This window comes from Haemaphysalis longicornis, unplaced genomic scaffold, assembly GCF_048455015.1.
Source record: "Haemaphysalis longicornis isolate Haplotype H1 unplaced genomic scaffold, Haemaphysalis longicornis Haplotype H1 scaffold_10, whole genome shotgun sequence".
In the NCBI taxonomy this organism is placed as follows: domain Eukaryota; kingdom Metazoa; phylum Arthropoda; class Arachnida; order Ixodida; family Ixodidae; genus Haemaphysalis; species Haemaphysalis longicornis.
In genome coordinates this window covers 137,606,909-137,632,032 of record NW_027526204.1, presented here as the reverse complement: position 1 = coordinate 137,632,032, position 25,124 = coordinate 137,606,909, and the positions used below count along the sequence as shown (strand labels likewise).

The 25,124-nt window shown below is 47.6% G+C and overlaps 1 protein-coding gene across 1 annotated transcript; it reads left to right on the top strand.

The window, feature by feature from the left end:
- The first annotated feature begins 449 nt into the window (after positions 1-449).
- Positions 450-7,589, top strand: LOC144159443 (uncharacterized). The gene is made up of 2 exons (XM_077690934.1): positions 450-744; positions 6,785-7,589. Exons 1-2 carry the CDS (start codon positions 663-665, stop codon positions 7,333-7,335), a joined length of 633 nt encoding a protein of 210 aa, XP_077547060.1. The 5' UTR covers positions 450-662; the 3' UTR covers positions 7,336-7,589.
- The last annotated feature ends 17,535 nt before the right edge of the window (positions 7,590-25,124 follow it).

Here is a 25,124-nt window from a genome sequence, read left to right as displayed (position 1 = left end):
ATACAGCATCTTGCTCGTTCCCTGTTACGTGTGTGCTTCAGACTTTTTTTTTTTTTAATCTTTCGAGCCGATCTCCCTTTCACCCTTCAGAGCTATTCGCCTTCCTTCTTCGCGCCGTTGCTGATCACGGAGGGCGTGCACACACGGGCACGCACGCACACATGATGGTTGCATGGCGCGGCTCGAGTGCACCGTTAGAGCGATTAGCGTTGGGACGGGTCGCGGCAAGGCTGCGCGTTGGCAGTAGCCTTTCTTGACTAGTCCGTATGGAAATTACCGGACAGCTGCGCTGAGGTTGCTTATATGACTGCTTTAATATCCCATGTTTCCTTTTCACCATCGTTGTAGCGTCTTTTTATGAAATCATCATACCACACACGTATGCCTATTATAATACACATATAGATAAAAAGCAGAAATGAAGGCGAAGCTATCAACCAGGTATCTGTCATATGTACCACGCTCTCTTGCGTTTCGCGTAAAAATTTTTACATCAAGTTCTAAGCTTCGCTTCAGTATCGCACAACGTGACGCGCAGTCGCTGTGACCCCGGATAACCGTTGCACCAGTGAGCATCATGCCGAGAGACAGTTGGCCACATTTGCCCACGAGCACTCCTGCTGTCGCGACGTGCCGGCCTCCCGGACTCTCACCTTTGGGCCATGCATCCCCGAAGCGTTGTCGCCCTGGCGATCGTCGCCATCTTCGCCGTGACCGTCATTCTGTGCGTGGCCGTGCTTTGGGGTGAGTTTCCTACGGAACGCGCACCCTCCTTTTTCGATGGCGGGTCATGCCAAGATGCACTCGTTGAAACGCGCCTGTTGCCCTGTTTCTTCGTAGGACGTTATTGCGCAGGGATAAAAAAAAAAACCGACCACATCAACGGTGTGTGCAAGATACATTTCTCAGGAAATTACACTTCAAGGCCCACTTCTCCGAGTAGTTTAGCCCCGGGCGAAAGCCTTACAAAATCAAAGCTACTCCATCTAAAGTGACGCGCTAATACATTCTCTAAGTTAGTTTAGTTTAGAGTAACACAACTGTTGTTTTCTTTTAATAATTGAACGCGCAGTTTCTCACTTGTAGCCCAATGAATACAGTAAAAGCTGGTTAATTCGAGCTCGAAGGGGACCATAAAATTGTTCCAATTAAGCGGAGTTCGAATAAGCGGGCGGGCGCTGAACGGAAATGGCGTCACACTGCGTGGGCAGAACCCAAAGAAGCCACCTCTGGACTCGTTAGAGCTAATTAGGCGCTGCTACACGTTTCTGGCGGGCGGTTTTGTAAATGTTTCGTAAATAATAATGGCATACGCCTGAGCACTGGCGCTGGTGGCAGGGCGCCCTCTGTTGAAGTGAAATAAGCTGTTGCAGGAGCGCATAGCGCGTGCCACGCTGTTGTTTTCCGGTTTTGTTGCTTTACATCTCTAGTAAATTTGGTTTAGTAAGCGATGGAAACTAGGGGATCATAGTTCGAATTAGCCGTTCTGTATACCGACGCGTTCTAATTATCGGGAGTTTCCCCCCATTGAATTATACAGGGCTGTGCCGGGATCAGGGCGTGAGTTCGAATTCACCGGAAGTTCGAATTCACCGGAGGTTCACCGGAAGTTCGAATTCACCGGAAGTTCGAATTCACCGGAAGTTCGAATTCACCGGAAGTTCGAATTCACCGGAAGTTCGAATTCACCGGAAGTTCGAATTCACCGGAAGTTCGATTTAACGCGATTTTACTGTATATGGCTGAAATGTTTCATTTTAAGAGAAGAATAACGCAGCCGGGAAATGGAGGTTACACTGACTTCTAGACCGAGCTAACCGGAGCACGTTTTCCGTCGCATCCACGGCTTGGGGCTTTTTTTTATCGTTATTGTCCTTTTTATTACAATCAGAGTATTTGATTTAATTTCATTTGATTTTATTTATTCTTGTGCAAATAAGATTGTGTAAGCATTAGTAAGTTTAGACCCGGTCGGCAGGCAGTTGTAACTGCATGCTTTCCTCGTCCCTTCACATGAAACTGCATCGGTTAATCTAACTACAGTGGGTGTAGGGGGGGGGGGGGTGGAAGAAAGCGACAACCACAAGCTGTAGAGCTCCTACCAACATATGCAACCTTATTTTGTGCCTAAAGTTGAAATACTTTAGACGACTCGCCCTTCCTCGTAACATTCCTTTTTCCTTGTCATCAAACTTAAAGATGACGCCCTTCTTTGTTCGTTCGCCACAAATTAAGCTTGAGTTATCGGTGAATAAAAGCGTCAATTCCCAATAGTATGGGCGTAAGGTGGAGGCGAAAAGTAGAGCGTATTGCGAGCGGAACTGAATCTTTTTCCAACCTAGCGCACTCGGGAAGCCCTGTACCATAGCTCGGCATTAAAAACAAACACGTTTAGGTTGGGCTGCTGACGGTGCGGCAGGCTGCAGCTGGCGCCGCAGGAAGCCGAAGATCCCGTGAATTCGTGTACGCAAATCAGCTCTGTTCTCACGACAGCTGCTTGGCACTAGAAACTATTGCATATTTTATAGCTACTTTACATTCACTTCGGTACTGCATGGCTGCGCACCAGAAATTGTCTGGTTTGTTTGTGATCGTACAGCCGGGGACACAATAATAGGAGCCACCTAAGCGCGTGGCGAAAACTGCTTCTGCGCAGTGTACAGGGGGGATTTAAAGAAATGCGAACAACCGAGCACGCAGCCTCCGGCGCATGCCGCACCGTCTGGCTGCACTGTCATTAAACTGCGCGCATGCGTAGTCCTTTCAGACCGTTTGAGGGTGTGGTCTGCTGTTAGGGGAGATGCTTGATAAATAAGCGACGCCGGTCATTTATTTTAAAGCGACTTGTTATGCTCTGTCGCCACTGAGCACCCTGCTATCTACTACATTCGGGAGCCAAGTGCGCAGCACGCTGATTGCAGCTAGCATGATGCCCTTGAATTCCGATCACCGTGCTCAGTGGTGACGCACTGTGAAAAGGCGCCCCAAAATCATCGCCTCCTCCTAAAAATAAACGACCGGTGTCGCTTCTTGATCAAGCATTTCCCAGTATTGTAGGCCACACTCTCAAACGCTCTCGAAGGAGTCCGCATGCGCGCAGTTTACTGACTTTGCAGCCAGGCGGTGCAGCATTAGTCGGAGGCTGTGCGCTCCGTTGTTAGCATTTCTTTTAATCCCCCTGTACACTCCAAAGGCATGGCGCCTGCTGTCGACATCAACGCAGCGTGCATGCGCGTCCTTGTTTATTCCCATGCACGCAAGTTTTCTCGCTTTCGGCAGCGGCGTTGCAATTGTCAGTAACGCGCCACGGGGCGATGCCTTGTGCGGTGACCATGCTATCCGATTATATATCTGCGGCCTTGAGAATGTGTCGATTGCCCCAGATTTTGCGCACGTGCTCCCTGTGTGTTGGTTTATTGTAACCCGGACTGGTTTCTTGATGTTGGCTGTTTTTTACCCATCTGCAACCAAACAAGAAATCTTTCCGAAGAATGATTAGTTAGAACATGAAGGCATGCACAAAAGCCGGTGAAATGGCCCACCTGGTTCTAGACTGGTCGTCGCGGCGAGACCAAAGCATGGTCATTGATATGTATTCGTCGCTACCTTGTCTGTAATGTGTGTACACTTCCCTTCCCTCCTGTTTGATCCTTACAGGACTGCAGTATGTACTCAAAAAAATGCCACAAAGGCGTCTAGTCGGCTAAGGAAGACTAGAAGGCTAACGATGAAATACGGAAAGAGCAGTGGAGAATCCAAGACAGCCAAGGTAACCAAAACAGAGGCAAGGCAGATAGAAACGAACAAATGGAGAGATAAAATGGAAGCTAAAACGTCGTTATGCGATGTACAGGGCTGAGAAATTGTAAATAAGAAAGAAAAATTTCTACGATAATTCCCAGGGCAGTGCTTTGCTTTTTGAGGCTAGAGCGGGTTGCTTGTGAACTAAGAGCTTTGTGGGAAAGTATTCACAAAATGAGGGGGTATGCGTGGTCTGCGGAAAAGAAACAGAAACTATGCGGCACATAGTGTTTGAGTGCGAGGGTATCCATCCAAATATACATGAGGGAAATATTCGGCTTCCAAAACTTCTAGAATTTAATGGTAACACAGAGGGAGTTCAAGATTGTCGAGGCGACGAAAGTATTATAATGCTGGTGGACGAAAAGCAGAGGGGGGAATATTGCCTAGGACAGCTACCACCTGTAACATAAAAAATTTGTGTAATTTTTTTTTTGTTTTTTTTGTGCGTAAAAAAGTATTTGTGCGTAATACGTTTTTTTAGCCTGCCCTAAGAGCAGCGCTAGTATTAAATGAAGATTATAAAGCATAGGTATATTAGTTGTTGTTTTTTTTTTGGTAAGGTGACACGTCATCACCCCGCTACAAAGGGGATACCAATAGCAATCATCATAATCATCATAGTGCGCCTGCCGAAGCGAGAAAACTTGCGTGCCTGCGAGGAAGCAACGACGCGCATGCGCGCCACGCTTGTCTCGACAGCAAGCGCCGTGCCTCTAGAGCGCGGAGCGGCAGTTTTCACCATGCGCTCGCGTGGTCCAAAGTATTCAGCAGGTCCCCGCCTGTACAATAGTTATGCAGTAGTAGCTGCGACGCATCAACCCGACATAGCCCCCAGACTTCTGTTGTGGAATGCGTGCATGAATGCGATTTAATCCATGTCCCCAACACTGCACAAAGTGCTGACCAGCCCCTGTGCGAATACCTAGTTTCGTCAGGTCAACTGCATAAGAGGCTGCCAGCTCTCGTGGTATCCTGGGACATCACCCAATTGACTCTTTTCAGCCATTGAAGTGTATTCTCTCTCTCTCGCTCTCTCTCTCTCTATCGCTAAGCTTAACCACTGCAGCCCCCAATTCCCATTTCTAGTACAGCCACAACGCCAAGAAGCGAGTGGTTGGTTTATGAGTGGCAAGTTTTTTATCTTTAACGAGCAGCTTCCAGTGTAAGTACACGTTCAGATTCATGGTGAAAAACAGCGCAACAAACACAGGGACAAAAAGAAGAGGGGACGATGCTAAGGGCTGTGCATCGTCCCCTCTTCTTTTTGTCCCTGTGTTTGTTGCGCTGTTTTTCACCATGAATCTGAATCTGCACCAACTAGCCCAACTTGCCATCTTACGTAAGTGCACTTATATGCCGTATGACCAATTTGCGCAAAAAATTTCGCGCATGCTGAATGGTACACTCATGAGCGTGTTCGCCAATGCCGTTGTCACCCTGCTTCTGCAAGCGCTAAGCTTGCGCCAAGAGTAGTTTCAGTTAACATTGCCTAGTATTCTACTCATCCAGCGCAGCCTTAGCGATGACTGGATGGTCTCACGGGCGAGCTTCAGTTGAGTCAGGAACTGTTTCCCTGTTTCGAATAGTACGGGCTGCCAGAAAACTACGCTTGGGGTTGATTCTAAAGCAAAATGTTTCGTAGGTCGACCGATGGCATCCTGTAAAAGAGCTAATGCATTACCCTTAGGCTGGTTGATCAACCGAAAAGCTCTGATAAGGTCTGTTTTCCACGGTGCGTGCGTGAAACCTGGCTTATATTGTGTCAACACGGGTGCTTGAAAATCGCGAAAAATCAACGGTTTTAGACAAGGCAACACACGCATCGATAGTGGAGTACAATAGTATATATTTATCTTATAAATCACGTATGGGTGTGCATTTAGATCATTGGTAGACTTTTACTTAGTGTGCGAAAAATCGTGGCATAAGTTCGTTCTTCGTTCGCGAGTTGGGTCTTTGAAGGTTTCACGCTTAATTGGACGCACTTTGAGCGAAGGTTTTAGCGCGGTTTTGATGCGAGGAAGTTTTCCCGCTTCTACCGACTTTCTATTTAAGGGATGGTAAAGGTTTTTTCACGCGCTCTTACGTAATTTGCTTTGTGCGCAGAAACGTCACGCATAATTGTGCACACGCAGCCACTTCTGCAATCATTGTACTTAAATGTTTATTTGCGCCTCTTTTTTTTTCTTTTTTTTTCTGCCATTTGAGTTTCGTTGCGTTGCAAATTTCAACTTTCACGCCGTGTCCTTCGGGCCTTTAAGATGGAGCAAATAAACTAAATAAATGAAATCAACACCGCGGGAGATTTTCCGGCACACCGCAGAATCGGGTCCCTGGCCTTAAATGCTTAAGCTAACTCATGGGTGTGGCTAGTGCTAGTAGAAAACTGGGTGGTGTTGTCAATTATTCTGAGTCAGCGGCCGCTCAAGGGAGAGGGAGGGGACCTCTTCCAGGCACCAAAAAAGTAGCACACCAAGTTTACAATGTGCGCCATGCGTCCTCCCCTCCTGTCCACGCTACTAAAGTATCTGCCTCGCTCCCCAAGGAGCCACTCGGGGCCCGCCCCTGTGCTGAGCACCGCATAGCCATGCGCCTTCTCGGTAGAATTTGAAGCAAATGACATTGCCGTTGTATTGGCATTCTCACAACAAAATTACCATTTTAAAGGAGTACAGGAGCTCTATCGTTCTCCATCTGCCCTCCATCGTAACTAGGCGTGACTCGGCACAAAATTAGTCTAGTTACATGCGTGGTATGAAACCCGTTAAACTGAATTCTGTGCATATCTTGTGAAATGTCGTAGCTATATACAGCCCTTGCTGTTTTGACATCGATGTTTGCGTCCAAGATGCCCTCAATTGCGATTGATTGATTGATTGATTGATTGATTGATTGATTGATTGATTGATTGATTGATTGATTGATTGATTGATTGATTGATTGATTGATTGATTGATTGATTGATTGATTGATTTTTCAGGTCCTAAACGCCAGTTTGCACACTCTCAAGTCCATCACCACTCGTCCTCTACGGCCCATCCTCCTTCAGTGCGCGCCACAGCAGCTCGCGACGGCGCAGCTCACGGAGTCGTCGGCTCCACCGCAGCACTGCCCGCCTCGGCGACAGCAGCCATGCAAAACAGTTCCATGATGGCTCGCGCTCACCCTGCCACGCTACCCGCTGCATTTCACATCGTCGCTGCGTCGCTGGGTCTGTTCCTGGTCTGGTTGGCCCGTACCTCGGGACTGCTGCTGCCTGCGCTGATCATGCTGGCACTGCTGGTCACACTGCTCCTTCCGCTGGGCAGCCTGGCCCGTTCCGAGACCGGCTCGTCTTGCGGCCTGAGCGCCATATGCCGCCTCACGGAGGCCGCGCGGAGCAACATCCAGCTGCGCCTCGAGGTGGCCGGCCTCCCGGAGCACTACGTGAAGCACCTGGAACGCCTGCTCTTCCTCCTCGAGAGCCTAAACTGCGACCGCGTAGAGGACAGCTGTCCCAGCCTTTCACTCGCAACCATACTGCCCTTTTGAAGGGCACCGCTACCCGGCAAAGCGGCACCGAAACTTTGACTCCGATACTACGCTTGTCGTTGCATGTCTTCACTCCTGAAATGGAATATTTCAAGAAGACTTAAATCATTCATTGTTGCACAAGACATTCAAAACTAAGTGATAGCTCAGGACGGCGCAAATGATTCAAGGCGGCGCCAGTGGCTGAAGACTGCACTTAATTGGAGACGAAGGGACAAAATAAAGACCTGGCTCGATGCCATTTTTATGCAGTACTCTTGTTTGCTGAAAGTTATGCTTCCGTGCTAAGAGTTAATGTCAATGTGGCTCATACGACTGTTGGCAATGCGTTTTTTTTAATGAACTGTTGTTTCAAAACGATCGCGCACTGTGCGGTGATCGAGTACCGCAATCACCGCTGGGCTGTGGACCAATAAAAACACAAGTTAATAAAAACAGTAGGAATAAACAGCAGTCCTAAATCTCTATGCGCGCGTGTAAAATATGCTATTCGGTATATATTGCGCAAAGATGCCATGCAGATCTAACAGCGCGACGTGTGATGGGTTAGGCTCTTATGCCGAACTACACTACCTTCAGCAGTTGAAACGTTCAGTCCAGTGCTAAGTGCTTAGTTTATCTGCGATCTGTGCCTGGTCGGTCTATTAGGGGACAGGCTTACCAGCACGTAAGTGAGCAGATGAGCTGCGCGAGCTCGCGGGTTCGATTCCCGTCCGCGGCGGCCGCTTTTCTGATGGAGGCGAAAAGCAAAAACGCCCGTGTGTACGAGATTTCGGCGCATGTTAAAGATCCCCAGGTGGTCAAAATTTATCCGGAGCCCTCCACTACAGCGCATCTCATCGCCTGCGCTGCGTCGGCGCGTTAACTAAACCCTACAATCATCAGCAGCAGCAGATATGAGCTGCGCGATAGAGAAAACGCATTTGGTGGTTTCAAATCGTGTTTACTAGAGGTGTGCAAATCTTAGGAGTCTTTAATATACTAGCGAATAGTGTTAGCTATTTGATTCAATTCGCAGAGTGCTTTATCTCCGAAGTATTTAATGTTTCGGAATGTTCAAAACTTTATAATAATAGATCAGAGGAAGCTTGCTCCGCAGCAGGGCACACAAGCTTTCAAGCTTCCCCGCACAACTTTGTCTATTGGGTTGGCTTTTTGCACAGCGCCACAGCAATGCAAAAAGCCTAACACGTGTCATCTTCTCGCGGAACAAGTGTGTGCCAACTCTGATGTATGTTAGCTGAAGTGGAAAACTATTTGCGTGCAACTTCTCCACCGAAACAAAGTTTCTTGTTAATATTTTGTTGGTTTGAAGTAAATTACATGCCATTAACTAGATGTATATAGCCTCAATGACTGCAGGGACAATGCAAATATATTTCCTGTATTCAAGGCATCACGAAGAACAGGAATTTCTTCAAGGCAAAATGATGCAAAATTTTGGTTTCACTGCTTTGCTATCTTGGAGTAATCCTTCATTTTTAATTTCCTGCAGTACTTGTCCTTTCCTGCACTGTATCAACCACTAATGCATGTTCACTAAGATGTTTTAAGCCCTGACTGCGTAGTTATCTTTTCTTAGGAGATCTATACACGTTAAAGCAAAGGAACTTGTTTTCCGAAAATATTTGTCTGACTCGCAGCCAGCTTTTGCTATTCGTATTCTATTGGCAGTTTCAAATTCCGTATTCACACACCTCTGGCGTTTACACGTTACAAGATCCCAAGACACGTTAGAAGAACGTACTATGCTCATTGAGGGATGGCAAGTCAAGATTTTAAGGTTAAGTCAAACGTCAGCGGAAAGACGTCATCGCCGCCAACCGTAAACGACGGTGGCGGCACCCATAAGCGAGCGCCCGTCTGAAGCTGGAATCGAGCTTCGGTGGAAACGATACCACGGCGGCGAATAAAGACATCATTTCAAGGATTCCAGCAAGCACCACGCCTGCGGAGTGAACTTCGCTCTCCACCGTCGGAGCTCGGGCTGATGAGTCATGGTTTTCGTATTCAGAAGGCACGTTTCACTGATATTTAAGGCCCCAGCGGCATTTTACACATCATGGTGGTATCGGCGGTGAAATGTTTGAGCGGCTACCCCTGGTTCATGACGTCAACCTAGGGACTCCTGCCGCTGTCGTCTGCTACATTCCGTGCAGGGCTGCAGATTCTGTGCTCAAACATGCCAATTTTGGTCATTTAACAAATGTCGGAAGAGGTTGAAACCGAGATCGTCACGTGAACAAACAGAAGGCTATGTTGAGCTCAGCCTACATTTTTTCCGACCTTCGCTGGTGCATGCCGCCATACTCACATGTCATGACAACGTAAAGTGACCACACAATACTTTCGAGCATTCTTCCCAGTGTGTCGAAGCGGAACCGGAAACAGGAACCGAACCGATATTTTTCCCGAACTGAACCCGAACCCGAAGCGTTATTTTTTGAGCCCGCTGAACCCAAACCGGAACTGAATCCTGTCTTTCCAATTCAGGACGAAACGGTTCGACCACCCGCTGTTGATAATACGCGGTCAACACCATTTGTGGCTTTTTTTTTTTTCACTAATCATGGACTCCGTCACTGCTCACACAGTGTCTTTTTCATATCATTCACAAAAATGTGAACGCTCTCTTCGTCGTTGCAAGATGAGGATCGGTATGTGCATTAATGCCCCAATGGTATGCTACTGCTGGTAGTGCGAGAAAGTGCTTGGGTGAGAAGATGAAATATCACACTCTCGGCAGCCTGCAGACGATATGAAGCATCGAATTTTCCCTTTCCTCGCCGCGACTGTTTAGGAACAATCGAGCCGCAGGATTGCTGCAGTGGGGGCACTATTCTCGGCTGCTTGAATTCACAGTGAATTCGCCATGTTTTTTGCGTAAGCACAAAGTAAGCAATCAGTTATGTGATGCGAGTTTGTCTATGACGACATGCAGCGTAATTTGACGCTTCACTCATAAAGGTCACCACCAAGGTATCAAATATTGTACATAAAAATATACAAACACTTCGCATGTATTCTAAAAATTAGGACGGTAGCTGAGGCTGGCAAGGGAAACACATTCCTGCAGGTCAAAAATGGCGTCAACACCACAAGGCGATCAAAAAACGTTAAACAAAAAGCGAGCGAAAGGCGGTTGTTGAGCAAAAAAACATCCCACAATCTTTTTTACCGTATCTATGTATTTCTTTTAATCGCTTTTAGTAACATATTTGAGCTCTCTGCTTCAATGCAAGCTTTGTTGCGTTATCACCTTCCCGGCCGTCACCGCCACTACAGTATCGTCTGCTGCTATGTTACAAGCTTATGGATCACAGAAACAGATGGTCATGACTAGAGACCGGAACTTTAGGCAAAATGCCTATTTTTTTATTTGAGCCCGTATCGAGCCTATTTAACATATAAGCAGGAACTAAGGGAAGGGGAGCATTTTAAGCAATAGTTGATTGTGCCTATACGTGCCTATTTTGAGGTTCGTGCCTATACAAGCTTTTAAGTGCCTATAAATGCCTTTTTTGTGCTGTCGAGTACAGATTTTGCCTAAATCAGTCGTATATCTCGATAGAAAAATGGTAGATTGAAAAATGGCAGCAGCTTATATGCATAAGGCTGGTGCACTTATCAAGGTTTTTTTTATCCAGAATTATTGCACGTCACTTGTCTTGCTCACGGGATTCATCGGGTGGATGAACAGCTACGAAAGTCGTTCAGTTCGGTCAATGAACTGACAGCTGCAGGGAAGGCGGTGTTCCTCAGGGCTCCTTCCCGCGTTCGTTCTTTCAGGGAGCAGTTGCCGGGTGTACCTCTTCCACCGGAGCCTGTTGTTACCCGCTGGGGAACTTGTCTGAAGGCAGTGGAACACTACAACCAACACTTAAACGGTGTCAAGGCTGTTGTTAGCAGCTTTGCAGAAGACGAGGGTGTCGCCGTGAGAAGGGCCTGGAATGTTCTACATGACGGTACACTTCCATGTGACTTCGCCTATTTGTGTGCCCATTTCACGTTCTTGGCAACAACAATACAGAAACTTGAAAGTTCGGGCACCACGCTGACTCAAAATATTCAGCTGATTTTGGACGCCCAGGAAAGGTTCGCTAGTGCTCCCAGGGGACCTGTTGCTGACAGAGCTATAGAGAAGCTTAAGTCTGTCTTGGACAGAAATCCTGGTTTTCCTACGCTGAAGGAACTGTCTGAGGTTTTGAGTGGCGGACATACCGCGATTCCACATGGAATCAAAACAACCAACGTGCCGATGTACAAGTACGCTCCGCTAACTCAGTAGATGTGGAGCGTTCTTTTTCTGCGTACAAGCAGATATTGACTGACGAAAGGCGCAACTTCAATCCCGAAAACCTGGAGATGGTGCTTGTTTGCCACTGCTTCCACAACCTTTCGCACAGTGTTGCGTCACCATAGATATTTTGAAAGTGCGACCCTTGAGTGTTTCATGAAGAAATTTAAATTGCATTTTCGAAATCCCGATGTTTGTGTCCTGTGTTTACTCAGAGCCGAAAAATTTCACTGAAATACGCCGCCTGAGTCAATATTATTAGAGCCTATATATGCCTATAAGGTAGTACTTAGCGCTTCTATATGCCTAAATTACGATTTTGAGTGCCTACAACAGGAGCCTAATACCCGTTTTTTAGTGCCTAAACTTCCGGTCTCAACTTATGGCTGTATAAACCCCTTGGCTTTCGAAGCCTCTGGGGTACGCCGCGAACTACAGCGTTGCCACGGGACGCCCTATTGCTCTACTTGGGTTCAGCGAGCGAGCTACGACGACAAGGCGCAGCCCTAAACTGCTCTGCACTTAAAAACACGGCACTAAATAAGTAGGTGACACATGCATAAAGGTAGGCCGGTCCCGCACTATCACATTTGCCCAGCGTTCATACTTTGCGCTCGTTCTGCTCTTTTGTCTCTCTCAGAGCTTCTTTTTCGGAGATTCACTTCACAGATTGGTATAACTCGCTGCTCTGCTGCCGCTGCTGCTGATTCAGGAGGGGGAATACTGCTGTGGACAAGTTAATGAGAGCCTTCCCAAAAGCGTTCCATCTGGAGCTTCAAGCATCCAATCATCCTTTCAGTTTGTAATCGTATAGCCTCTTACACGATTCCGCAACGTAGCTGATGGAACGCGGACGATGGCCAGCCTGAACGGAGACGTATTCATGTTAACGCACACATCAATAATAGCTATCTGTAAATGCATTCCAGTGATCAGAGCAACAAAGAGTGACTGAGGGTTCCTAAAGCTCAATTTCTACAAAATTTTGGCTCATATTCTCCAGAAAGTCACTGCTAAAAAACATCCTATGCGGCCAAACAACCGAATTCATATGTAGCATTGACGCGGCTACTGCAGAACTTATTTTCTTATCCTACAACCGACAAATAAGTAAATCGCTGGTATAAAAATATAAAAACACGTCCTCTGCCAATGAATCTATACGGAGGTGATGCGCGAACCTAACTTCAGGGGTTTTATGTTCGGTAATAGGCAGAGAGAGGAGTGCGATTTCAAAAAAAAAAAAAAAAAACAAAGGAAGCGGAAGAAAGTACACCCCAAAAACAGTCGTGGCCCTCGGTGGGTGCTTTAAGGGCCAACTTTAAGGGCCGAAACGTGCTTTAAGGGCCAAAACGTGATATCCGTATAGTCTGTCTAAAAAAACTGCAAGATACAAAATGTGACAGATGAAATACTCGTGTCCACGGCGCAAACGACCATCAATAAATTGGCCGCGTATCTGCTCCCTTCGTCGTAAACGTCGACAAAAGACGGTAGTCTTTGATGACGTTTGCCAAGTAAATACCTCCCTTCGCTTTCCATTTCACCTCTCATGTTGTCCCTCTTGCGTCGCGCTCCCCTTAAGGCAAACAAGCTGAAGGTTTGCTGAAGTCAGTTTAAATTTACCGCGTCCCACTGCTCCAGGCCGGGTGCCTCGATGCCAGCGCTGCCATACCGCGGAGAAGCGCGTTAATCGAGGCGCCCTACTTCAACGTTTATAGAACCGCGTTGCCCTAGTCCATGCGCGTTCCAAGCAGAACGTGGAACCTATCCAGTGGAACCTTTCGTAGCTGTCGCCGCTTGAATTCTTAAAATGCCGCTAGAAGCTATAGTGGCGCGGGCGACAGCAGGCGACAGTGTGAATTTTTTTTTTTTCTGCAGTAGATGTAGTATTTCGTTTCGCAAAAATCAAGCATCTATGAATTTCTTTATAAGGTAACACTGTAAATAACCCTTGTGTATTACTTTTCTGTCTTATATTTGCGTATGTTTTGTTCTTGCTCAACAATGTTGACAAGTGTGAGCATAAAAACCGGACTTAGGCGTTTAGATTTCGCTGTGAGTATATAAGACTATTGCGCAGACTTCGTTCCAATTTGGTCGGGTGGCTGAATCGAGTCACAGACAGACAGACAGACAGACAGAAATAAAGCTAAAGGGCTATAATATAAAATAAAAGCCCAACGCGTACCACATACGTATCACGGGTGACGCCAATTAAAAATAAACAAACTGGACCGAGGTCAACTAGAGTTTTGAAGAGAAGGAAATACCCACCGAAGTGGAAAATAAAAGGGAAAAATGCTACACAGCGACACCACAGCCAGGAGAGCGGGCCCGGGGAGACTGCCCTGATCTCCCCTGGGACGGTAGCAGGAAGGGTTGGGATGAGGGATGCGGATGGTGGTAATAAGGAATGGGTTATGGGAAAGTGGGTGGGAATGGGGACAGCGAGGTTTTTGTTCTAATCCTTAGATGTCTGACTCCTAAAATAGGCCTGAAAACTCAGGATGGGCGTCAGACGGTTCCAATTGGAATTCAGCGGACCCCACTATAGGTACCGACCATCTGAGCTCCGACAGCGAAGAACAGGGAGAACCCGCGACGGAGTGACGACACCTAATCTCTGGACCCCTTTCACAACCAGCCCCCCGGCTAACACCCACCAGGTCCCCCGAGTACTCAAGAGACACCTGCCCAGCCTACATAGGTACTAATCCCCCTCGTCTCAACGGTTTCGGATACTGGTAAAGCTAACTGTCCGACAGACGGGGTAAACTGTACCCTGTACGCATCCGTCGATCCTATGTGCACCTGAATCACCTATCTCCATAGGAAAGCCTATGTGACTTATAGGGTTTCGGTGGACCTCTTATGTGCTCCTATGCCAACCACTCACCCACCAGGGAACCCTCCCCATACGGGCAGCAGTCATCATGTGGAAGGAGTAATCCTTATAGAGTACGACCAGCCCTACTCCCGATACTGAGAACGAGAAGCTTCCCTAAGAAGTGAGCCAATCCCTCTTTCCTCGGTCCTAGCAAGTGCGCGCCTCCTAGACTGGTCGCTACTAAAGGCCAGAGACATTGGCCATCATGAGCACCTATCGAAGGCCCTGGATCCTGTTGTCCAGGAACCTTCGTGTCGGCAGCGAGCAGTCGTGCCCGCGTGGGGTGACTGCGGCGGACCCTTAATAAGAGATCCTTTTTCGCCACTTTTAAGCCAAGTTCCCAGAGCCAACCTCGGTAGCCACCCAGGCTGTCCGGGCCTGCCTCCGCGTCCAGCATCGGCTCTGGGGCAAGGAACTGGCCCATACAGTTCCAGGGAGTCGCTGCCACTCCCTTGGGGTTTGCATCCCCGAATGAGACCTGGCACCCACCCACCGCTGCCGTTGGCAACTGACCAAAGCTAGGCCGCCGAAACCGCCTTTGCCCAGCCAGCTGGCAGGGGGGACCACTAGCAGGTGGCAGTCGGATTCACCCCCCCCCCCCCCCCCCCCCAGACAGACAGACAGACCAACATTTCTGGGTTCAAGTACCCCAAGAAAGACTACCGTCTTTAAAATCGGAGATTTTGAAACCGTAATGGAAAAGAGCGCGGCCATTGCGGTCAGAACAAAGTGACGTTTCAACCGGCCCAGCCGGCGAGCGAGCAGCCGCCCGTGGCTGGCCGGCCGAAGCGAACCTGCGCGCAGCGCTTCGCCCTCACCGAGCCCCAGGAACAGCGCACCCAGCGAAGATCGACCGGTTCTCCTGGCTGGCCGGAGGAAGAAGCACCCGGTCGGCTGCAATGTCACTTGCACTTCATGGCTGTTTCTGCGACCCGCCGGCAAGTGCAGCGTCGCCTGCGACGGTGCTATTGTGAACGCTTCTAATTATTTATCAACGCATTTCGCGGGGCTACCACTCACGTCCCAGACGGCTTGATGGTACGTAACTGTACGCTCAAAGTAAATTTGGTCGAGGTGAAATTTGAGTGCAGTTGTCCTTTAAATAGTCTTAAGGACAACATAAGGGCTGGGCTGGAAACCACCTTGTAAATCATTGCTACTTCTTCTGTGTCCCTTATTATATGGCCTAATTGCTTACTGTTTTCAAAATTTCACAACTTTTAGAGGGAAAGGCAGTGTTTTGAATTTGCCAGAATTGTATTTAGTGGTTATGGTTGCTTTACAGTACACTTTTTCGCACTTCGCTAAAAATTTCACTCTCTGAACCGGGTCGCGAACCGGTTAAAGGTTGCGAACCGGTTCGGGTTGTGATTTAGTCGGACCGGAACTGAACCGGAACAAAATAAATTACCCCGAACCAGAACTGTAACCGAACCGGTATTCCTTTCGGAGTCGACACACTGATTCGTCAAGGTTACAAAAACTCTTCTACATTCTGCTTGCAAACGGTCACTGAGAATGATACCTTCTAGCAAAGCCAAAATAACCCACGAATATAGGGCCGGGAATTTGCCTTGGTCTTGCACTTTTTTTTTTTTTGGTTGTGTGTTGTTGGAAGCTGGCTTGTTCTTCTTTTAAAAATTGCTAATAGAGAAACCAACGCCTTGAATATTCGACCAATGAGTAGCTCGAACTCTGCGCACATCGCACGGGTTCGGCTTCGCAAGGGATGTCGTGAAGCCGGCAAAGTTTCTCCCGGAGTGGTAACAAACAAACAACTCTGCTCGAAATCATGCCTTGAGCGCGTTTATACGGTTCCAGGTTTTTTTGTGTGTGTGATAAAACATTATGCGAAAACGAAATCTGCTGCTGGCGAGCATCAGACGTCAACCGAGCGAGAAGAAACAGCAGGGTGAGCGAGCACGAGTAAAGCAGAAGACCAATGCGAGTATGCCTAAGCCAACGTAACGCCGGAGCGCCGCCCGTGGTCGCGCTCACGGCTATAGTGTATACTAGGATACGCTATAATGGTGATGTGGGGCCTAATTGTTTCTTGGAAAGATCCCCTGCTCGCTACTGTCTCCGTTCATAAAATTCAATCTACGTAAGCCTCACCACTCTGCTTGGGTTATGAACAACCACATTTACTAGGCGTCAAGTAACCGACCTCAACAAAAAGAAAGCATCTAGGGTGGTGCTGTGATAAATAGCCGCGAGAAAATAATTGGTAGAGCGCTATGCTGAAAGCAGCAACTCCGTTCCAAAACGCTCCCTTATCGCGTCTTACATCTTAAGACGTAAGCATACACGCCCTCTTTTTCACTCAAGAAAAACAAATACATACAAGGCGTTACCGTCATAATCTTACCCAGGACGAGCTCAACCTGCCGCTGCTTTCAAAAGAGCAGTCTTTTATTGGCAGCTCTACACAGGCACTGCTGACGCACGTGGCGCCTGTTTTTCTCGTCACGTAAGCTTAGATTGTTTTAACCTTATTTTTATGGCATCACAAATAGCCCATTGAGTGAATAGCGGCACGCATCCGCATTCTTCGCAAAGGGCAGATAGGTGGCCATTATTGAGGCTATTTATTTACATATTTTACAACCAAGGGATTTGTTCAGGACAGAGGACAGAGCTCTGACACAGCCTGGACAGGGCCTGTTCAGGACAGAGGAGATAGCTCTGACATTCACCCTGTTCGCGATTACCTTCTGGGAGTACGTTGTTCTGTGTACGTATAGGATGGCAGCTACATTTGGTCTCTAATAGCTGCACCCCCATATTCGCTATTATCCATTCGTCCTTTGTTTAGCACGCTTTTCGCCACAGAGACAAGGACCGTTATTCTAAACCCTGGGCCAAATGCTGCGGTGGGCCCGAAAACTTCCGCCGGGACTTAATTCTCGCGCGCACTCACGTGACTGGCTCTGCGCGCCGTTATCCGTGACGCTTTGCGGCCGCGGTCTATCACGTAAGGCCGCGTGAGAAAATAACCCGGCCGGAAGTTCTCGGGCACCCCGTAGGATTTGACCCTTGGCCGACTATAAATGTTCGGACTGTTCCGACTAGACAGCATTTGATGGTGGCACTACTTTATGGCCTTCATCTATAAGTTTCCGATTGACTGACCGATTCATCATGGCTGATTCATCAACGCCATAACTACTAGACCTCAAGTTCTCAAACTTTGCGAGTACATTTCCTTGCACAGGTACTCAATGGGGCTGATTTTCTTTAAGTTGTACTTTAAGAAAGCCAAAAGGGTTTTAATGTGTTTTCGCGAATTCGTAATCATTTCGCAGGCCCGTTGGGATAGGGAACTGATTTTTGCGGATATTGGTAGCCCGTATAAATGCTACAAGAGCAAATTGGTGGCTTTGTCCAAAGCATTTCCTTATGCGGCGCATGGGGGTTTGAGGATAACTTACGTGCTTTTATTCCTATAGATCCGTTGAGGCATCGAATTTATTTGTCTTTACATGTGTTATCCCCTATAAATGTCCAAAGAATCTTTTCAGGAACTTCTTGGCCTAATAACACCCTAAAAGAACGAATCGAGATTTTTGTATTTTCCCGCCTTCCCCGCTACCTGTCAAAGCAACTTACTTGCTCTTCAGGCGAGCGCTGCTGACAACCGACGGACGATTCTGGGTGCTTTTCAGGGAAAATTAATTGCGCCAGGAACCCACAGGACCACCGACTACAGCCTGCGCAAACCTCGCACTTTCCCTCCAAAGTGCAGGACTCCCAGAGTTTTATGACCGCGGGGAGCCAGATAATGAAACAAGCGATGCCCTCTCACCAGCAAAACGAACGGCAAAAAAAAAAAAAAAAAAAGGAGCCATTCCACTTTGAGAATGTAGATGTCCAGCGAAGCTGTATGGAGTACACATCGCATTCATAGTTAGAAGCGGGAGGGTTCCGGCTAGTTGGTAATCCATTAGCAACACAGCGCAAAAAAGACCAAGGACGAGACGGAGACGACAAGCGAGTGTAGCTCATCATCATCATCATCATCATTCATAGATCTCCAATTATCCCGTTCCTGTACCACCGAACTGCGACCAATTTATCCCCGCAAACTTATTGATCTTATCTGGCCATCTAACTTTCTGCCGCTCCCGCCACGCTTGCCTTCTCTAGGATCCACTCTGTTACACTTAATGACCAACGGCTACCTTTCTTCTCCATTACATGACTGTGATGAATGGCAACGTGAGTGATTGGCCGCGAAAGTGAGCCAGCAGAGCGACAGCGACGATGACGAGGAAGAGGGGCCGCGGGTAAGTGATCGGCCGATCCCCTGATTGGGTATGTGCCATACCTAAAGGCGCAACAACAACAACAACAACAAGTGATCGCGGAAGCTGGTACGCGAACGGCTGGAAGCCAAGGGGCGGAACAGGGCGAGGTTGAGTGGGAACTACCCCGTGGGACGCTTGGTCCACGGGCCACCTGGAGCACAACCGTCGCAGCCTTCTGCCAAGGCTCGAGAGCACGTCTGGCCGCCGTCATCGTGGCGCTGGTGTGCCGACTGCTGATGTTCCGGTCAGGCTGTTGGGCGCTGCCGTTCCTGCTGTTGGAGCCGTTAGAAACGCGTCACGACTGAGAGTGAGCTAACTTGACTATTGGGCATTGCTCTCGGACCTTCCCAACTACGAGACTATGTTTTGTACCTTCTAACTACGGGCTGCGCGTCCGTGTGACCGAAGCCCGTCCTGTATATACCATCCCAGCGTCTACTGTCCCGTGCTTGTCCTTAGCCTTCTTAAATATAGTCTTCGACGTGTTATCCAGTGGTCTTCTCTCTGCCTGTGTGGTCCTCGGCCCATTCATAACAATGACCTGCTCACTTCCATTTCTTCTTCTTAATTTCTACTAATGTTTCCTTACACTTGTTTCTTCCCTGACCGACTCCGCTATCTTCTTGACCCTTAATGTTACACCTATCATCTCCCGTTCCATTGTTCACTGAGTCGTCCTTAATTTAAGTTGAACCCTTTTAGTGAGCCTCCAAATTTCTGCCCCGTAGGTGAGTACCGGTAACATGCAGCTGTTATACACTTTCCTCTCCAGGGACAATGGTAGGCTGCCATTCATTATCTGAGATTGCCTGCCGAATGAACTCCGCCCCATTCTTATCCTTCTAATCATCTCAGCCTTATGGTTGGGATCCGGGTTCACAACTTGGCCTAAGTATATATATATCAGAACGTAGGTTTAGTGCCCTATGTAGATATATTAGCACGTAGGTTTAGTGGTAGCTAAATCCCTTCTCAAACTTTTCTTCCTAAGACGTTTTTTAAGATCGACTACACCAACTGTTCGTCTCCTCTCTTACAATGCCATTATCCGTCCTATACTGGAGTATGCTGCGATCATATAAGACCCGTTCACTAATAAAAAGGATCTTACTGCAAAGCAGTATATGTCTCACCCCCCCCCCCCCAGCTTTCATTCCGGTGTCATCGATTCACTCGGCGCCGCTCCGAAGCTCCTTCTCCCCACGGCTGACACCACCTTCACAACTATTTTCCCCCTCGCCTCCATCGATGCCCCTTTGGCAAGTTGAGCAGTCGGCAGCTAACGGCGGTAGTGCGGTTATCAGATGGTTGCGAAAAATAAACAGAAGCCCGGATGGGCGTAAAAAAATGCACCGACGATTACTGCACTCCCTAATATGAAATTTGGGCGCAGCGCGAGCTGCAGTCTTCTCGGTCACGGTGCATTTCTGCTGCGTCTTAGGAAGTGTTCGCGTGATCAGTGAACGTACGGCGGCGTGCGCTACTCCGCTGCTACCCCTCAGTGCGCCACCTGTGGCGGCCAGCATGTTGCAAATCGTGTTTGAACCTCTTGCGCAAATGTCACGTGGTTCGGATTAGGCCCACGCAAGGGAGCAGCAAGCATGTTGTTGCATATCGTGTTTGAACTTACCGCGCAAATGTAACATGGTTGGATTAACGGAGAATGGAACAACGTCTGGGGAAAGTGTCAGGGGGAGGGAGCTCCTTTGTGGCGACACATGAAACATGTGTGAGGGAAAGGCAGTGAGAGAGATGACGCCATAGCCGCACGTGTCGTACTCCACTTCACCCTTCGCTAGACACTCCTCCCCGTTTTCTTTCTTTCGTCGCTGCTGAATTCGCTCACTCGGTTACGCGGACATAAACAGACGCCGCTCCCGCGAAGCCCACGTAATGGCTGCCAAAGGGCTACCCCTAAAACGACCGAAACCCGCCGTCGCGGCGTATGTCACGTCTAAGCACGCGTACACGACCGGTTCCCTGTTTATGCGAGCGCAGTTTTGTAGTGAAAAATAGTGGTAGGCAGGAGGGGAGGCGTGCACCCGCAGCTGTGGGTTTCATGCCCGTACTGATGGATGGTATGTCTGTTGTGCTGGTACGAGATTTAAACGCGGACGTTAACCGGCCCAATGGGACCTGTCTGGAGTCCTTAGTGGTAGAGCGGGTTGGGTTTGTGTGTTATGTCAAGTTCAGACTACCGACGCAAAACCCATATTGTGATCTATGGACGTCAAAAAAATGCCATGTCACGCAGTTTGGTTAGCTGAGACGTGAAATAACGTCATTCCTTTTTATTCATTGCGACAGTTGCGGCAGCAGTCTGAACCCGACCTTGCACAAATATTAAGATTCTTACGACGCGGGAGGGACACAGGCAGTTCTATGTTTATCTGCAAGAACAAAGCTTGGATCCGTCAGAGGGTCATTCAGCTAATCGGCTAGGAAATATGCTCCATCGCAAATTACGACAAACGTGTTTTGTTTCGTGCGCACCGTGGACTGCGTCCAGCTTTGCAGGTCATCCTTCTTCACATGTAGAGTGGAACGGCACTAATTTTTTAGGTACATTTATAACTTGTACGGTCCCACTTCGATTACAACCCTTCTTTTTAAGAGCAAATTCCGAACAATTTCGGACCGAAATCGTATATTGCGCTTAAAATTTCTCTTCCGGTTGATAAAAGGTCATGGTGCAGTTGACACATCGCATATTTCTTTTTTTGTGGTTACGCGACAAGACAGACACAATCTGACCTTAGCCCCCCTACAGCAACGAACCAATTGTTTAAAATATTCCTTTTTTCCTTGGACAACCGCTGAATTGGGTAACCTATATAACGACGATGTTACGCAAAGTGCACTGCCTGCTTTTAAAGATTCACTGCGGTAATGAATGCTATTTATTTTCGCACTTCGTGTGCTTTTGATTGTTGTTAATTACTTACCATAGGTGTTTGTTTATTTGTACCAGCCCTGCCATGATTTCGTAAAAGATCGCAGTGTCAATAAATAAACAAACAAATAAATAGATAGATAAATAAATAAAACCTGTGTACTTATTCCTTGTGCATTCATTTAAAGGATCATAAAGATTGATTGATTGACTGATTGATTGATTGATTGATTGATTGATTGATTGATTGATTGATTGATTGATTGATTGATTGATTGATTGATTGATTGGTTGATTGATTGATTGATTGATTGATTGATTGATTGTGCAGTTTAACGCGTCGAAGTTTCACCTAGGCTATGAGGCGCGCCGTAGTGGAGGGCTCAAGATTAACTTTGACCGCCAGGAGATCTCTAACGTGCGCCGAAATCTCGACACACGTGCGTCTTCCCATTTCGCCGCCATCAGAAAACAGCCACCGGGGCCGGGATCGAACCCACGCCGCTGCCACGATGGCAAAATATGTGTTGACTCATTTAAAAAACTGCTTTTCCCAATGACTTGAAACATATATGGTCTCGGTAATGGAGGGGGAAAATTGGCGCAGCTTGCACTACTAGTGCAAGGCTGGGGAAACAGCAGAGCTGGATTCGTCCCACGCGCGAGCCTGGACGACGCCGCTGTACACGAGCCTTTATACCATGTGTTGCGCAGTGACGTCACGGGTTGACGGCCGCCGGTGTGGCTTGGCCGAGCCATACCGAGGCTAGTGAAGCGAGCGCGAAGCTATGCACAGCTGCGCCAAGGGTTGCCGGGAACCGCGAGGTGACGTCATCGCTCCGCCAGGTTTTTCGGTGCGACAAATGAATATCGCTCGGCTTAAACACGTCTGCTGTTAAAAATAAAGCAGTGGCGACTTTCCAGCCACTTTTGTATGCAGTCCCTATGACGTCACAGGGACTTCAAGCGATTGGCGACCGCCGACATAAGTCACCGCGAAGGAACGTGACTGCATGTTTGTGATAGGATCTCGAGTGCTGTTTGTTGGCATCGCTTGAATGGTAACGGAGAGATAGCACACTCACAAATGTGTTTTGAATATTGCTCCTACCCTGTCAATGCCCACATTGTGTAATGGGAAGTCGTTCGCCATTTTTACCATTTTTACCATTTTTTGGCGAAAACAACGCCCTTCGCATTCGGAATTGAGTTAGTGAGATACCGAAGTACAGTTCTTTCTGAATAAACAAGCGTGTATTTTGTCTTAATGCTGACTTTAACATCTCCTGGAATTGTCGGTTACAACTGCTAGTGAGACTTGAGTCTGAGTTTGAGTTTGAAGTTTTTTCAACATCATTTCAAACATACACCACTTATTCAGTGATTGAATGGAAAGGGGTGGTGAAAAGGCAACTTAATGCCCGACAATGCACCGATCCCCGCCCAAACCACAATAATGCACAACAGTATGTTTGTCTAAAGCATAAATACATAAATTCAATACAGTGAAAATACAATAAGTGTATCATATATATAGCGAGGAAACGAAAAGAAATAATTATAACCTATAAATGCACTCTTTACACCTAAAAGCCCTAAAAAGGTCCTCTAAAAACAAAACCATAGTTGTGAACAGTAGTGAGGAAGTGAAAATTTGCAAACAAGTGAACAGGATTATGCCTGGTTTGAAAAAATTTAAGGCCCAGTGCGTTTCCGTGAAGGTACACGAGATGCACAAATCTTAAAAAAACAGCATGTTTGAAGCATAAATTCACAATCCCTCTTTCTTAAACAAGTATAGAATGAGGTGAGTTATAGTATTGTAACAAATGGATGGTTAGAAACGTTTAGAAACGTACTGGATGGTTAGAGACGGCATTTTCGTATCAGCAGGTAGATAATGTGTCCGTTTAAGGAGACCAAGAGCTCCACTAAAAAATTACAGGGGATGCCTAGAACTTTCCCAGAATGTGAAGGTGAAAGCCTGGACCTCCTGTTCATCTCCGCTTTCTGTTGAACTTTGCGGCCGCGTCTGCTACCACTTGACCAGCCCCCTAAGACCACCGCCACCACTCGCTAGACATCGCCAAGAGTAACCTAAGCATCCAGCATTTAACATTTTCATCTCCATTAGAAAAACAAGCGTCGCCCCCGCCGCTGCTGCTGGGAATCAAACCCGACGCCTTGTGCTCGGTAGCGCAGCCCCTTGGCCGCCTCAATCGTTTGTTTGGAATTACAAAATCTTACTGTTATTATGCACCTCGCATGCATGCAGTGCTGCTGGAGGACACTTATAGGTTAACAAATGTATACTGCTTAAGTCTGCGATAGGTATCGGCATAGAGTATTTGCTGTAAGCGCGTGCCACTGTATGCGCTGATTTATCAACCACTGCCACCATATTCTGCTTTTAGCTGTTTCTTCCAACGAGGAATAAGCCCTAATTTTGCATAAAATGAAAGTTTTGCCGAGTAGGCTATTACAAGCGGGGTATCTCCGGCGACCTCGAAAAATTAAGCTCGGGGGACCAACTAACGCACGTGAGTATCGCATTACACGTGAAGGCCATTTTGTTGAAAACGATGTCCCCTGTTTCAACCAAAAGTGAATTACTGTGGTGGCTCACCAACTAAGGCATTGCGCCGCGTGAGCACGAAGTCACTGTTCTGATTTTCAACCCCGGCGGCCATTTTTTCCCTGGTCCAACAACAGCAACGCCCGTTAGACGGGACTCCGGCACATGGTAAACTACCCCAGGGGTTCTAAATTCTTTCGTAGCCCCCACTACAGCACGCCTCGTGGGCCAGTGTTGGATCGGCGCATAAAACTCCAATTTAGTTTGTCGGCTCATCCAAACAGTCCACTGGCCCCAAAAAATAAAGTATCAGAAAAACCAGTCATGAACCTAAAAACTCGTTTTCTTTTAGAGATTTTAGTTTAGAACGCGTAAACCAATCATACGTACCAAGGGTGTTGAAAGCAGCGTACACGACTAAAAATTCCTTTAAATGTTGAGGTTGTCTGTTTCACATCCAAATCTTCAGAACCTGTGGTATACATCTAATGGCCAGTGAAAGGTCTACCTTGGTTCACCCCTCACGTGTCTTGAGGGTCATAGCTACCTACGGAGGCTCATCAATCATTCTACAAACGTAAACAACAAGAAAAAAAGAAAGGAGAGTCATGTTCCAACGCTACCCTGCTCACATGCGCTGTCATAAATGACGAGCGCGAAGTGGGCAAGGATTTGGCCGCTTGATTTTTCTTTTTCACGGAACCGCATTAAATGCCGATACGCTATTAATAGCAGGCGCGTACCCGTGATCCAACAGCTTGCTATCAGACGATTTATGACGCGCCGGGCAGTAAGTTTATGGCCAGAAGCTCCCGGGGGACATCTGC